The 15,170-nt window shown below is 42.5% G+C and overlaps 1 protein-coding gene across 2 annotated transcripts in view; it reads right to left on the minus strand.

Annotated features, from left to right (window-relative positions):
- Positions 1-15,170, minus strand: part of septin7a (septin 7a) — a 50,770-nt gene that overhangs the window by 23,928 nt on the left and 11,672 nt on the right. For both annotated transcript variants that reach the window (XM_079571308.1, XM_079571307.1), the window contains exon 2: positions 8,827-8,933. In XM_079571308.1, the coding sequence (XP_079427434.1) occupies positions 8,827-8,933 (107 nt within the window). The remainder of the gene's footprint in view (positions 1-8,826; positions 8,934-15,170) is intronic.

Here is a 15,170-nt window from a genome sequence, read left to right on the forward strand (position 1 = left end):
GCAGAATGGACTATTACTATGTTATTCACAGTATTGCTTACATAGTGGTTATACATTTCCTACAGTTACACTTTCACACCTACATTTTTAGAGTAATAGTAGTATCCACTTCTAGATGTGATAATACTTTTTGTACCACATAGACCCCCAACACTTACCCCATTTGCTAAACGTCTACTAGCATTACAATAAATACAAACACTTTATTGTCAGTATTTAATAGGATGTGTGCAAATACTTTTAATTTTACATCGATTTGTTACTTGATTTTACTTTTTTTTTTGTTAAGTAAACAAAATGATTGTGAAGCATCAAATTAGCATTAGCCTTTAGCTTCAACACTAAAACATCTTCATTGATACACACAGAGGTGTAGTATTCACATTCTATGTAAAGTTGTACGTCAGGGCTGTCAAACATCCGGCCCGCGAGATGATTTAATCCAGCCCCTGCCCTGTAGAGCATAAATTCCAGAGTATGTAGTGAAAAAAGGAAGTCTCTCGCCCATTCCTGTGTGGAGTTATGCATTTTTAAAGAATAACCAGAATGCTCATTCCCGCCACTAAGGGGCATTAAATTTAAAAAAAGGAAAGAGTTCCACACATGTCCAGCAGAGGGAACTGACATAATATGAGCTAAGGATATGAACAACACATTATATAGCCACATGGTAAATGGACAGTCTGCCCCAGGGCGGCAGAGGCTGCAAAAACAGCTGACCACCACCGAGGGTGGAGTGAATGAATAATGACTACTATGTAGTACTTTGAGGAACTTGTGACACAGGCTTGTAAAGTGCAATACGAGTAAGCCGTTATTAATGAAGCGACAGTCGAGTTGGGGCTTTGACCAAATCACAGGTTATTATTATTCGTTTATTGGACAAATGTTATTATATGTGGCCCGCGACCCGCCGTGGGAGCTGAATTTCGGCCCGTGACCCAAATATGACTTTGACACCCCTGTCGTACGTGCTTGTCGTACCGTCTGCCACATATTGACAAAATATACATTTTGGAGCTAGCCCCATAGGAATAATAAAACAATGACAGGAAACAGTCCCATGAAGTTCGCAAAATTTTGCTATACAACATTCCATGCACAGGGCCAATGACTGTGGCACAGGGGCCCCACAACACTCATTGTGTCAATTCTGTTTACTTCTTCTGATCAGTTTATAGATTTTTTTTGGCTGCTAGGCTTTCTCAGTGTGAAGAAGAGCAAACAGAGACAGTCAGCAAATTCCCAAACGGAGCTAATGTGCTGCCGCCTTAACCGCAAAACAATTGTGCAGCACCATTTTAACACCTTATTATAACTTCCCCAAATCAAATCACGCGAGCAATGTTTTCCCGTATCCATAGCTACTCTTGCCGAAACGCTAAAAATACACCAGCCCTTTAGCCATGACAAACAGCCAGATTGTAAGTGGAAGACAGATTGGATTTGGAGCCTGCTCTGCTTCAAAAAGTCACTCTCAATTAGCCTCGCGTTGGACCTTTATTCGCAGCATCAATCTTCACGTTATCTAATCTTTTGAATTCCAGTGAAGTGGGTGCAGGTAGACGGAAAAAAAAAAAGAAAGACATGCCTTTACAAGACTAGACTGACTATTGGCTAATCGCGCTGTCCTTGTGCGATCCCAAAACGCCAAACACTGCTCTGGCTTTCGTCTTCAAATCGCGCCGTTCTCATTTCTACAAACTGAATGGATTCAATTAAAGGCAGCGTTCCATTCGGGGATTTTCAATGCGATCTCTGGCGAGGCCGTGGAAGAAAAGCAGCCGCAATTATTTGAAATGGAGTTAGCATGTGGTAGTTGGTGCGTCAGAGAAAATAAGGACCCCATATTTATCATTGTGGTTATGACAGGGGATAAACAAGTTAGCTACACACAAGGCTAACAGAGCAAGAAGCTTCTACATTTCAGCTTCCCCCCCCCTCCATGTAAACAATGGTCTTGTGTGTTTAGTCTCAAAGACAATTGAAGCGTTAAAACAAAGTCTCAAGTTGATACGTTATACCCAAAATATTATTGTGAAAGCACTGCAATACACAGAATGTAAACAAAGCTAGCATGGATTAGCAACAGCAGTTTGGGAAGTGGAAGGAGTAAATGTGCAACACTAGATCTAGTAACATATTTGCATAAAAATGTTTATCTAGAGCCCAGCTTTGGACATACAACACAATCTCAAACTAGGGTAGCTTTAATTTATATTCATAATGCCGTTGAAATAGGAACAACCTTAAAAATGTGAACTAGCTTCAAACTAACGGACAATGGGCTAGCTCTGGTGTGGGCAAACATTTTGACGCAAGGACCACATTGGATTTTTGAACTTCCCACGAGGGCCAGTCGAGTTGCAAATTGGGTTGTTTTAAACCACAGGTGTCAAGATGATTTAATTTGATTTGAGGAGCATGAATTCCTGCGCATGTCAAAAAAAAAGTAAGTCTCCAGTTCTGTATTTTTAAAGGGGGGGTATTATGCAAAATGGACTTTTTCAAGCTTTACATCATGTTATTATGTCATTCCCTCATTAAAAACATGCCTGAAGTGTTGCCTTGGCACATTCACGTATTTTTGACTAATCTGTAAAAACCCTGATGGCGGCCATTTTAGGGATAGGTTTGCCTAAGTCCTCCTAGGAACGCCCCCACCTCCTGGAGACGCCACCGAGCTTTCGTCACCAGCCGAGTAACCAACCACTGCTCTTCAGCAGAACCCCCTCCCCACTGATGCCACAGACAGAGTGTGGAGGGGGCGTGTCGGAAAGGGTCAGAGGTTCTTAAAGAGACAGAGGCCTATTTCAAGACATTCACTACAGCCATTTTGAGAGAGCAATTTTATACAAGGCAGTTATTCTAATTTACTGCATGTACAGACCAACAGAAGGTTTCGTCATCATTGTAGTGTGATATAGACTGGTGCTATGTGATTGAAAAAAACATAATACCCCCTCTTTAAATAAAAAACAGTTTGCTCACTCCAGCCACTAGAGGGCAGCTTAAACTTGAAAAAAAAGGAAAGAATTCCACATGTGTCCAGCAGAGGGCACTGACATGATAAGAGATCAGGATATAAACAGCGTATTATAGCCACGTGGTAAATGGTCAGTCTGCCCCAGGGCGGCTGTGGCTACACTAGCATCTTTGTAAACATTGTGCTTCATCAGCCTGTGTCACATAAGTGTAAGCTGTTATTAGGCCACAGTCCTTTACACTATATAAGGCCCATGAACCAAACATGACACCCCTGTTTTAAACCATTACAAAAAAAGTCCTGGGTTGTCGTGATTTGATAAATTCCAAAAGTTAGCCCCAGGCACAGTCAACCTCCTAACTCCCGCCTGAACCAAGTGCATTTTCTCCAGTTCAGCTTTACCCAAATCCTGTAGGCCAGTGAAACGCCTCATTTGAAAGCTAAGATCTACAAAACTCATCTAAATGGATCTTTTTCCTCACGTCATCAGATTTTTTTCCATCTTTTTTTGTAACTTTTTTGTCTTTTTTTTTTTAAATCAATTTGTCATTTTTTGGGTCATTTTTTGTCCTTTTTTTTTCTCCATTTTTTTTCTTCATTTTTTGTTGTTTTTTTGGTCACATTTTTTGTCATTTTTTGTCATTTTTTGTCTTTTTTTGGGTCATTTTTTGTCACTTTTTGCCATTTTTTCGTCACTTTTTTGGCAACGTTTTCTCACTTTTTTGTCACATCTTCATCATTGTTTTCGTCTCAGTTCTGTCGCTATTTTCACACCTTTTTCCCAGAAGCTTTTGGATTGGGGTAAAGCCAAAATGGAGAAAATGTGCTCTGTTCAGGTGGGAGTTTCAGGGCTTAAGTCAAATATTTAGGTTGATTGCGTTGACGAGTAAATTTTACAACTGTGACGTTACAAAACAATAAAAAAAGAATCTTTATAATTGCGAATAAATCAAAATTGTAATATCTTATGCACAATAGCATTGGCCATATCCTTTATCTCGTCCTGTCTTGTGATGATTGAACATGAGCAGAGGCAGTGAGTGGAATGAGCAGCCTTGTGCACGGCGGAAGAAGCCATGTGTGAGCAGACGGAGCCTGTCTGAGTGCTGGAGGGATTAGGAGAGATTTGGAGCAAAGCAGTAGATCACAGAGAGCAGGTGAAGAGCCAATCCTCAACACGCTGTTTATCTACTGTACACTCGACTGAGGCTGCACCTGATTAGAAAAGAAAAAGTACAATAGTAGTATTAACAAAAGAGAAGTTCGCAACCAAGCAGTATCATAGTTTTTCTTCTTCCAGGGGGAAACACAAACTCCACACAGAAAAGCCTCATCAATTTGAAAATCAAACCCAGGACCTTCTTGACACGAGACAAGAGCACTAACCACTATGCCACCGTGCTGCCATTGCATCTTGATCGTCCTTCCCTACGCTCGACCAAGGCCTCTTCCGTGACACTATTCAGCCAATGCGCTACAGCGGTATCGTCTTACAGGCTTCAAAGATCAAACTATGCAGCTGCAGCACTTCCTCCGTCCTCTGCAGAAGACATGGAGGACTTTAGGAACGTGTATTACCGCAATCTCGACACCTGTGGCTTTGAAGCCTGCTTAATTTTTGACATGGTCATGATCGGAGCAAGGATAAGGCCTGGGAAGACTGTGAATGAGCTATTGTAAACACATGCGTTATTGGTATGCGGACTGGGAGGGGACTGGAATTAGCAGAGGAAGAGGGAGCTCACATTTGAACAATGTAAAAAAAGAAAATAAAAAAAAAAGAAATATGGAACAAATCCACCAACTGTCTGACATTAACAGTCTCACATGGGCTAAAAAGTGGAAGAGTGAATCATGGCATAGGAATTGAAAGTGGTATTAGGCTCTTGAGTGTCTTGGCCTGCAATGCCGACTGTGGCTGCTGAACAAAAAACACACGAAAAAAGTATTAATCACTATTCCAGCTGAAGTAATATCCATATAACATGAAAACCAATGGACAGTATCATAATGCTGCTAAGGTCTCCCTCTTTTTAAAGGTTTTCCAATATAAAGCTGCAGGTTAGGTCATACCACATACATTTTATTTAGATCAAATGCAGAGCTGCTGTGACTGAGCATGCAGCATCATGGGCCAACCTGACCATAGACTGGAGAATATCTACGGACTAAGAGAGTTTCTAAGAATAGGGCAAAACATAGTCAGCCTTGTGTAACTCGTGGAGTTAAGAATAACAAACCTCTGTTCAATTATAACTTGAAAGAGGCAAAAAAGTTTTAATGGAAAGTCCATTAGAACTTCCGGAGCCTAACCTCCATTTCCTATTAGGCTTCAGCAGCAAACAGCTTTACTACGTCCATGTTTTTCACAGTCTAACCTGACCCACAGGTGTTTCGAGGTAAACTACTAAAACTAGACACAAGGAGAACATGCAAACTCAAAAATCTTATCTCAGTCTGGAATTTCAAACACACGGCGTTCTCGCTGTGAGGCCACTGCGTCTCCCTAATGGATGAGTATTATGTTGTGACTTATAATATTGATAATTAATCCAAAATAAGAGATTTTTTATTTTTGTGAAATTACAGTTTCATAATCATTAGACTTTCGCAAAATGGTGTTACTGCCATGCAATAAAATGAATGACATTTAATTGTTTTGGTGTCGTCTGCTTTGTTGCTTTTCTGCTTTGTCTCACAGTTTTGTATGAGATGTTTTGTGAAGAGTTGCAAATGCCTCCTGGCCAGGAATCTCTAGATTAAGAGATCTGTGGATCTCAACAGGACTTTCTTGGTTAAATAAAGTAAAAAAGATTTTGGCGAAAACCCACCTTTAAACTTAAACATTTCAGTACTAAGTGAATCACCAATCACTTTTCTCCCGTAGACTTTTTGAATCATGGACGTTGATCATTGAGGCAGTAACTTATGAAACACACCCCTTTCTCTGTGAAAAATACTGATGAAAAGTTTCCACAGCCAAAACAATGTATTTTGTCTGTCTGGCCAGTCGCCTTTAATTACGTCAAAGCATGCGGCCTGGATAAACGTGCTGGGCGACTCCTCACATGAACAGCACCATGCTAAGGCAGCAGGTGTGGTCAGAGGAACTGCATAGCATAGAGCGGTTTTGGCACATCAAGACAAGCTGCATGACATCAGCAGGACCTGGGCAGGTCCTAACAGAGCGAGTATAAAGTCGTAACGCAGGAGATCAGATCACAGAAAGCATCGCAGGAAACGCGTGTTTTCCTGTGTGCTCGTTCAGCTGCATTTGCTCTACTCACAGGAAATACAGTTTACAGGTTGTAGCAAACGAAGCTGAAAACATCACATAATAACGCGCCAAGTCTGAAACTACCTTAGTGTGTGAAATGTGTATTTGGGGTATGGTTTAGTGGTGTAACAATAATGCAATAGAAACTGAATGTTAGTAGAGCTTGAGGGGCAAGAATGACAAGACTTTTATTAACAATTACAGATTTCGATTGCATGACTTTTCCTGTTTCAGACGCAACTTAACCATTGAAAAGTCAGGTCATTTTAGTTTGAACTTATTACCAGAACTCCCTAAAATGGGCATTTCAAAACAAAGTATGTAGAACCTTGCAAAACTGTAAGTATTTCATATATCAGTGATATCCAAAGGGCCACTTCAGCTTATACCCAAACACTATTATCCTCTCTGACCCGGGCAGAACTTTGCAACAGCAACACATGTACGTCTGCATACTTTCACTATCAGCACATGACATGACGTTCATTTAATCTGACTAATGCATTGTGTCACGGAAGAAAAACGTACGTCCTCCCACTCAGGCTATTCTCATCGTTTACTGCAGATTCCTGTGAGAGAAAACATGATTTACACTCTTCCACTTATTTGTATTTATCCCACATGGTCTATGGTACACGTGGCTGTGGAGCTGCAGGTTGGGATTCACAGCTATAGCCGAGATGTTAACAAGCAGCTTCCCCACAACAACGCTATGATTACACGGGCTAATTTAAATTTATAACCTGTGTTTGCTCTTGGCACTCGGGCCCTTTGTTGCAGCGGAAGGACCGGTTTCACTGACTAACACTCGCACTTGGGTGGCACCAGTGCACAGGGCGAGCAGCATCGCAAAAACAACACGCACGCAGATGTTTTAGGAAAACTTCGGGCGATGAATCAAGGACAGATTCAGTGTTTTTATACTTGTGGTTTGGAAGAAGCGGTATGAAAACTAATCAATACTCCGAGGCCTGTGTCTGTGAAAGGAGACGCCAAGACTAAGACCACTGTACAAACTATGAAAGGTAAACAAAGTGTGTTGTCATTATGCTTAGAGAAGCACCGATGCAAATAAATACAAATCCTACCTGGGGTATCTACTGAGATCCGATACAAGACTTTCTTAAACATGGCTTGCTGTGAGTGAAAAAAGTGAATGATCCTCTACATGAAAACAGCTATTAGGCTAAGTTGATGAAAAACTAAACAACTCGCCACAGAAAGTGAACTGATCATTACCCTCCGCCATAACCGAGTGCATCTTCTCCATTTCGGCATTGCCCAAATCCAAAAGCTTCTTGAGTTCACAGCCTGTGTAATGCCTTGGAAGACCTAGAAAACTCATCTAAGCCTCTTCTTCGTTATGATTGTCATTTTCGTCCTTTTTAGTTGTGTTTATCACCACGTCTTTTTTGTTGCTTATTTGTTTTGGTCACATTTTTGTGGCGTGATCACAGATACATCACACTGACAAAACTAAATGCAGCCAAAACGCTACAAAAAAAGCAACAAAAAACGACAAAAATGAGATAGCAAATACAAGGAAGCTTAGATGAGTTTTGTAGGTCTTAGCTTTCAAATGAGGCGTTTCACTGGCCTATAGGCTGTAAACTCTCCAGACGAGAAGCTTTTAGATTTGGGTAAAACTGGAGAAAATGTGCTCGGTTAAGGTGGGGGATAAGAGTGTGCATTTAGGAATATGATGCATCAGTTATTCTCTAACCAAATTACAAATGGAGACATTCAACACAATGATTTTAAGTGTATTTCCCAGTCTTGATTAGTTGGCGCTAGCATTAGCATACTGCTGCTCGCGGCAGTATTTTGCACAACAATTAAAAGTACAAGTGTGAAAACTCACTTAACCATTGAATTCTCCAGGTTAAGAGCTGCAAAAAGGGACACAGCTTGTCATTAACAGCCAAACCAGGCAATCAGTATCAGATACTTGGGATCGATAACCAATCCTGTATTTTTTGCCTGGTAGACGAGACCAGAATAGGATGGGGACATCCCTAATTACGCACCCTGGTTCTGGCAGAGTTCTGCTTTCACTCTAACAACTAAATGAAGAGATTATTAGAGCTTTTGGCACCTGCACTTCCTCCACAGTCAGCACTTAAGCTGCTCTTGGCAGTACGGTTAGCATTAGCCACACACGGTAGACATCTGTGGCGCCCATCTAGGTCTATAAAGTAACTATACAGGTTGGTATCAGATGTCAGATTTAGGTATCATTATTGTAAACCACCCCTCCTGGAACCGCCACCTTAACGTGGTGGAGGGGTTTGAGCATCTTCTGTGGACCCACCACCTGCAGGAGGAGCCATAAGGGCTGGTGCAATGTGATTTGGGCAGCGTAATGACTGCCCCCACGACCCGGTAACGGACAAGTTACCGGGTCGTTTTTTAATGCAGCAAACATTCAGGAAAGTAAAGAACTACTTCAGACTGGATCATGAAGAAGACCTGGCTGAGACAGGGCTTGAATACGATGGATAATCTCGCAAAAGTCAAACTCCGCCTATGCATGGGTGTTGTGCTGTGTGCTTGCGTTCCTTACCTGAACGGTTTTCTTGATTCGGTGCGATGGTCCTGGATATTCTGGCGAATACAGGTCTGTCAGAAAGAGCGAGTTGATGAGAGTGGACTTCCCCAGCCCGGATTCCCCTGAAACACAGAGACATGCCACATTTAAAGGTTGTATACTTCGCTTTAGGCATAATGCAGGAAACCCCGTCCTGTGGGTTTCTAATCAACAGCAGCATCAGGATTAGCCTATTGTGTTTGTTTTAAAGTGTTAAAAATCCGCCGCCGTCTCCCGTACGTGGGCGCTCACAGACGGTGGGTTTGAACTTTCACGCTGCACCAGTTTTCCGATCCTGTTTGCACGGCAGACTGAGGAGCAACATGACACAATCTCCAGATGTTTATCAGCTCCATTGCCAGCACATCTCTTTACCACATTCTTGACGTGGTTAGAATTCAGACTCACTCAGGACAGGAAATGGTCGTCCTAAAAGACTGCGTTAAAAAAGGCACTGCTTTAACATGAGGCAAAGGACGTGCCAGACAGAGTGGAAGTTGTGTCCTCCCAAATTCTTTTCCTGTCTGCATTTCAGGAATCTAATCAGAGAATTAGGGAATAGGAGTGGGAGGAAAGGGATTCAAGAAATACTACAATCAGCAGAAATTTATCTCGAATAACAAGGAAATTAAAAGGCAAAGTTTGGAGTTCTTTCACAGTGGTTTAAGTAACCAAAAGCACAATGCAATCAGCCTTGTCCAAATAACATACTTTTGACTGTGCTACATGAAAAGTGAGCCAGAACAGTCATGTTTACATCTGTGGGGGACATTGATCAGAGAGGGATAGATCCTTGAGAAACCTGCCCTCAGGCACATAGCCAGTACCAGAGCAACAATACAACTGATGAACTCATTTACAGTATGCTCATTTCCGTTTACCGCCACCGTTTAGCAAATGTAATGAGCAGTTCCTTATTTGAAGCCACTGGTGAGATGATGACCCCCAGTGTGTCTTTAAGCCTGAGGTGTATGGGAGGTCAGAGGCAGCTGCTTGACAAAAGTGCCAGTGTCAGAGAGGAGAGGCGTTCACGGGACAGCCTGGCAACGCTGCCAAAAAGCTGTTCCTGACCTTTCCAAGTGGCTGAGCGCTCTGTCCGAGCAGGCCGGAGCTGCCAGGGAGCCAGCCACTCATCGCCTGTGAATACAGAGACCGGCAACATGAAAACAGGCAGCACAAAGGCCCCTTTCTGTCTGTCCTCCACCAAAAGCATCAATATTTTCCAAGAGGAAAGAGGCGCATTTATCTTGTGATGAAAAATGCCTGAGCGATTATAGTTGGTCTGTGATGAAACATGTGAGAATGCGGCAACACTACTCAAGAGTTGAGGGCAGTGAAGATCACTTATTCACTTAACTTGACAACTGCCATGAGAGGCTGTGGTCTGGGCAAACTGTGGCTAAAACGCAAGCGATAAAAACGTCCCAGTCAATTTGGAAAACCGATTAGAACAGCAGGACACGAGCCCAGTGGGATGGGGATCCTGTTCCAAGACTAGCCCAGAGTAATGGGAGGAAGCCTCTGGAGCCTCGCTGCCTCAGGCTGATCACTGCTGATCAGAGCTGATCAGAGCTGATCAGAGCTGACCAGAGCTGACCAGAGCTGACCGCTGCAGGCTGCTTCTGCATTAGCTGTAGTGTGGTGACCCCGTGCTAATTGGTCTTGGTTCATTAAAAGACATCAGCGCCTGCTGCTCTGACTGACACTGGTCTCATGAGTGAGGTCAACCCTCTGACCTCCAACACTGTCCTGCACTCTGAGTAAATCAACATCAATATGTCTGAACACCGGAACATCTCAGACAGTGGCCACTGAGACAATTATTAACCTTTACCGATGCATTTTAAACAAAGCTTTTTCTCCATTTGCAAAACCCATCACTTTATTTTCGTTAGAGCACAATCCAAAGTTCTACAGTCAGAACTATGTCAGCAGTGGTGTTTAGGAGTGGCCAATGGAACTCAGCTGGCAGAGAGCCTTGGAGCAGACTTTGGAAGGGACCGGGCTGGTGAAAGTGGGCGCGTGGTGCGACTCTACGCACTTTTTTCCCCACTGCACATTGATACATTCATTACAGTGGGAGGTTCGGTTAGGTCACTTCTCACTCGTGGACATTTTGCAGCCCCTGGGACGAGCTAACTGTATAATAGCCCATTGAGCCGAGCATCTCTCGCCGTTACGGAGGAGGGCCTGCTCGCAGCTCGGATCGCTTAGCAGCCAGCGCACTTCCTTTAAAGGAAATTTCCAGCAGCTGTGTAAACCACGGGGGCTTATTCAACAGCACTTCCCATTGCATCGGAGAGGCTGGAGAGAAAGCAGGGAAAGTTTAAAAATGTTAGGCATATTGGGCTGGTCATTCATTGGACAAGGCTGCAGTGGTGGAGCTCTACCTCTTTCAAAGTGCATTTTAGTCATTGATGCAAACTCCAAACTCTTGTTTCTTCATCTAGAGTTGGTTCAGCTACTAAAAAACTGGCTAAGGTAGCACTTTTTAGATCTTTTTAAAACATATTACCAGTTATATTACAGTGTGTTCAAGTTTGTTTTGATGGGGAGTGAGAGAAGGAGGGCCTTAAAGTGGGGGGTTTATGCTTTTTCCAGGTATTCAATGGATTAGGAGGTAACATTCACTCAAATCAAAAGCCATTTCAATAAAAAAAAAATCTTAATAGGTCAAGTTATAGTTTAACATAGGAGCCCTTCTTTGATAGAAGCTTCAAAATGCTTAAATCCATTAAACTTGTGAGTTTTTGGAGAGTTTCTGGTTGGATTTCTTTGCAGGATGTCAGAATAGCCTCCCAGACCTGCTGTTTGGATGAACACGGCCGACCAGCTCTCTCCCCATGATTCTGGCCCAAAACATGACTCCGCCCCCTCCTTACTGACGGTCACAGCCTTGTTGGGACATTGTGGTCATTCACCAACCATCCACTACTCCATCTGACCATCCAGGGTTGCACGGCCTCATCAGTGAACAAGACTGTTTGAAAATGAGTCCTCATGTATTTCTGGGCTACTGCAGCCGTTTCTGCTTCAGCTTCAATGAACAGTTTAGCTAGTTTAGTTTTAGTTTACCGGACAGACGGTTTATGCACAACTGCAGCCTCTGGAGGGTCCTACACCTTGATGTTCGGGAGACTCCAGAGGCACCAGCAGCTTCAAATACCTGTTTGCTGCTTTGTAGCAGCTGTTCTCTTAATCTGATGTATTTGTCCGGCAGAAACCGTCCTCGTTGTGCCTTTATCTGCACAAACCCCCGTTTGTGTGCTCTGAATCATCCACAAATCTCTTAACAGTACGATGATTACGCTTAATCTTTCATGATTGGTGTTCATACCTAGTCCAAGGCATTCAACTATTTCACGCTTTTCATCGGCAGAGAGATCCATTTTCTTTCCCATACTGCTTGGAAATGATGATCTGCTTAATAATGTGGAACATCCTTTTTCAGTAGTTTTTCCCTTAACTGGGCTTAACCTGAAAACTAATCATCCCAGGTCTCTGAGACTGATGTCAGTGATTGAAAGAGCCCCGAGACACAACACCATCCATGAGTTTAATTGAAAAAGTTTTTTTTTTACCCTTTTGACACTGAAATACAATTTGCATAATAATTTGGAACGCAGTGTAAATAAAAGAATAGCCTCTAGAGAAGATTAAAAATTACTCAAAGATGCGCAAGAACGACATTGATTAAGACATATTTGAAACGATGATCTAATACTGGTAAAAAGCATAATAAACTATACCTTCAAGCCTACTGACACAAACACTGGTACTGTTTACATTTCTTTATCGGAGATGTGAATGCCACAGATCTTTTTTGTGGTCTTGACAAATAAATGGGACTTCCCCCCGAAGCAAGGCAGACAGTAAAAGTTTAACAAGTCTGGAGCATAACAAAAGTGTGACATACACATCTGTTGGCACGGCCATCAATTTCCCCGAGCCTGCCGCTGTCAGATTGCCCCGTGCTAAAAGCTCCCCTTGTATTTATACGGGGGAATTCTTTCTGAAAAAGGCAGTGGGCCCTGGCTCATTCAGCTGTCGGCCCGTCCCAAACAAAGAGCTCCGGCTGCAGTGGCAAACACACCAAGGTCACTCCTGCCAATGTGTAAATCACTTACAAATATTGACTTTACCAACCAGTGTGGATGGCCCACTTTCACTGGAGCGCCAAGCCGAGCACACCCCGGCACGCCACGCCAAAACCAGTGTCTGCTGAGCTCTTGTGTGAGAGGAACAGAGGCGCTGAATGTAAAAACTGTGCTTCATACAGTTTCAGGTGTAAGTAGCAGACGGACGGAAAATGCTTTATGTTTCAAGGTGATGCCTATAACAGTGAAGATGTTTTTTTAAAGGGGGGGTGTTATGCAAAATGGACTTTTTCAAGCTTTACATCATGTTATTATGTCACTCCCTCATTAAAAACATGCCTGAAGTGTTGCCTTGGCACATTCACGTATTTTTGAGTAATCTGTAAAAACTCTGATGGCAGCCATTTTAGGGATAGGTTTGCCTGAGTCCTCCTAGGAACGCCCCCACCTCCTGGAGACGCCTCCGAGCTTCCGTCACCAGCCGAGTAACCAACCACTGCTCCTCAGCAGAACCCCCTCCCCACTGATGCCACAGACAGCGTGTGGAGGAGGCGTGTCGGAAAGAGTCAGAGGTTCTTAAAGAGACAGAGGCCTATTTCAAGACATTCGCTACAGCCATTTTGAGAGCAATTTTATGCAAGGCAGTTATTTTAATTGACTGCATTTACAGACCAACAGAAGGTTTTGTCATCATTGTAGTGTGCTATAGACTGGTGCTATGTAAAGCATAATACCCCCTCTTTAAGTTGTTATTGGGTGATTATAATATATGACTGCAAGTTTCTAGTAATGTTTTGTCGTAATTGTAATAAAAAAGAACAGAGACCATGATCCTCTGCTTTGTTCCAGCGCAGCTTTCAAGAAATCACATATTTTAAGCACTTATTCTGCAATATTTTCTCACATGACAGTAAAGACGTCAGGGCACTGTGAGCCCTGTGAGCTAGATCTCAGATTTCCCACATGCCTCTGTTTTGTCTGCTGTGGGAATTTTGTGCCCCCAGGCCTAAATGCTAATTGCTGTAAGTGGTATGCTAGCACTGACTGCAGGCTGAGCCATGTGCTATTGACAGATGGCTTTATGTGTGCAAGCTCTTGGAGGTAGTTTAAACCTTTGATAATGTTTTTGTTCATCACATGATCTTTCGTGGCTCAATAAAAGGTTAACACTTGATATGAAGCAGGAGAAGTTAGAAAATAAAGGATGTTTTGTTTTGGCTTTCCATCTCGCTCACTATTAATAAACTCGGAGCAGTATTTAATTACCACCACTCTCTGCGTTATATAAGAGAGAACTTTTGAAGAATGCAGCCCTGTTTTTGCTTTGACAGCTAAAAAACACAACAAGTCACCGAGCTCGGCACTAATTGCGGAGTATGTTTATGATCTGTCGGAAAACTTTACAAGAAGAGTGAGCGGCTTTAAAAGTTCTGTGGTGGCATACATCAAAATACATTTGATGGAGGTATTAAAGACACATTAGCAGCTTGCTTTCAGGAAGGTCTTGATCCACTATTTGCTACTTATGCAATGACGCCAAAGCCAAAAATATTTTTATATTGTTGCAAATGAAAACAGTTCAGTGTTTGCTTTGTGGGTGTAGGTTTCTTAAGCCGTTTAAAAAGCGTGCACAACTAATCTCTGGGAACTGTAGGCGGCTTTTCTCCTGCTCGGTGAAGCACTTGCATGTCAAAAATAGTCTGGCCAAGTTTTTTTTTTGTTTTTTTTTGAGGCAGGCCAATTTTCTTTATTGTCAAAAGACCAGGGGGAAAACCTCCCACCCGTGGCCCAGTGTTGTACATCATAAATGACGCAACAAGGGTGGTCCAGGGCGGTATTTACAGTATTTATTTATTTTTACAGCATTTTAATAGATATTTGATCACTAATGTGGTATTATCGTTCCTCAAAAATGTTATTTAGGGCCAGAGGTTCTATGCTCGAGGGCTGAATTTTGCCCCTGGGCTTGACGTTGCACATGGGAACATGGGAAATGAGAATAACAAGGGGTGGTACATTTTGCAGCCTTGACTTTGTTATTATTACTAACAAAATAGTGGCCAATAGCGGTGTTCCAATATTGTTTTTTTTTTTTTAAATCCAATCCAATACCAATACTTCAATACCTCAGACTAGTCACCGATACCGAGATACTGATTTAAAGCAGCACTAAGTAACTTGTTTACCTTAATAAATCCTTTCCGTAGTCGCTCTGGGTGTAAT

The sequence above is a fragment of the Gobius niger genome, assembly GCF_951799975.1.
Source record: "Gobius niger genome assembly, chromosome: 14".
Classification (NCBI taxonomy): Eukaryota; Metazoa; Chordata; class Actinopteri; order Gobiiformes; family Gobiidae; genus Gobius; species Gobius niger.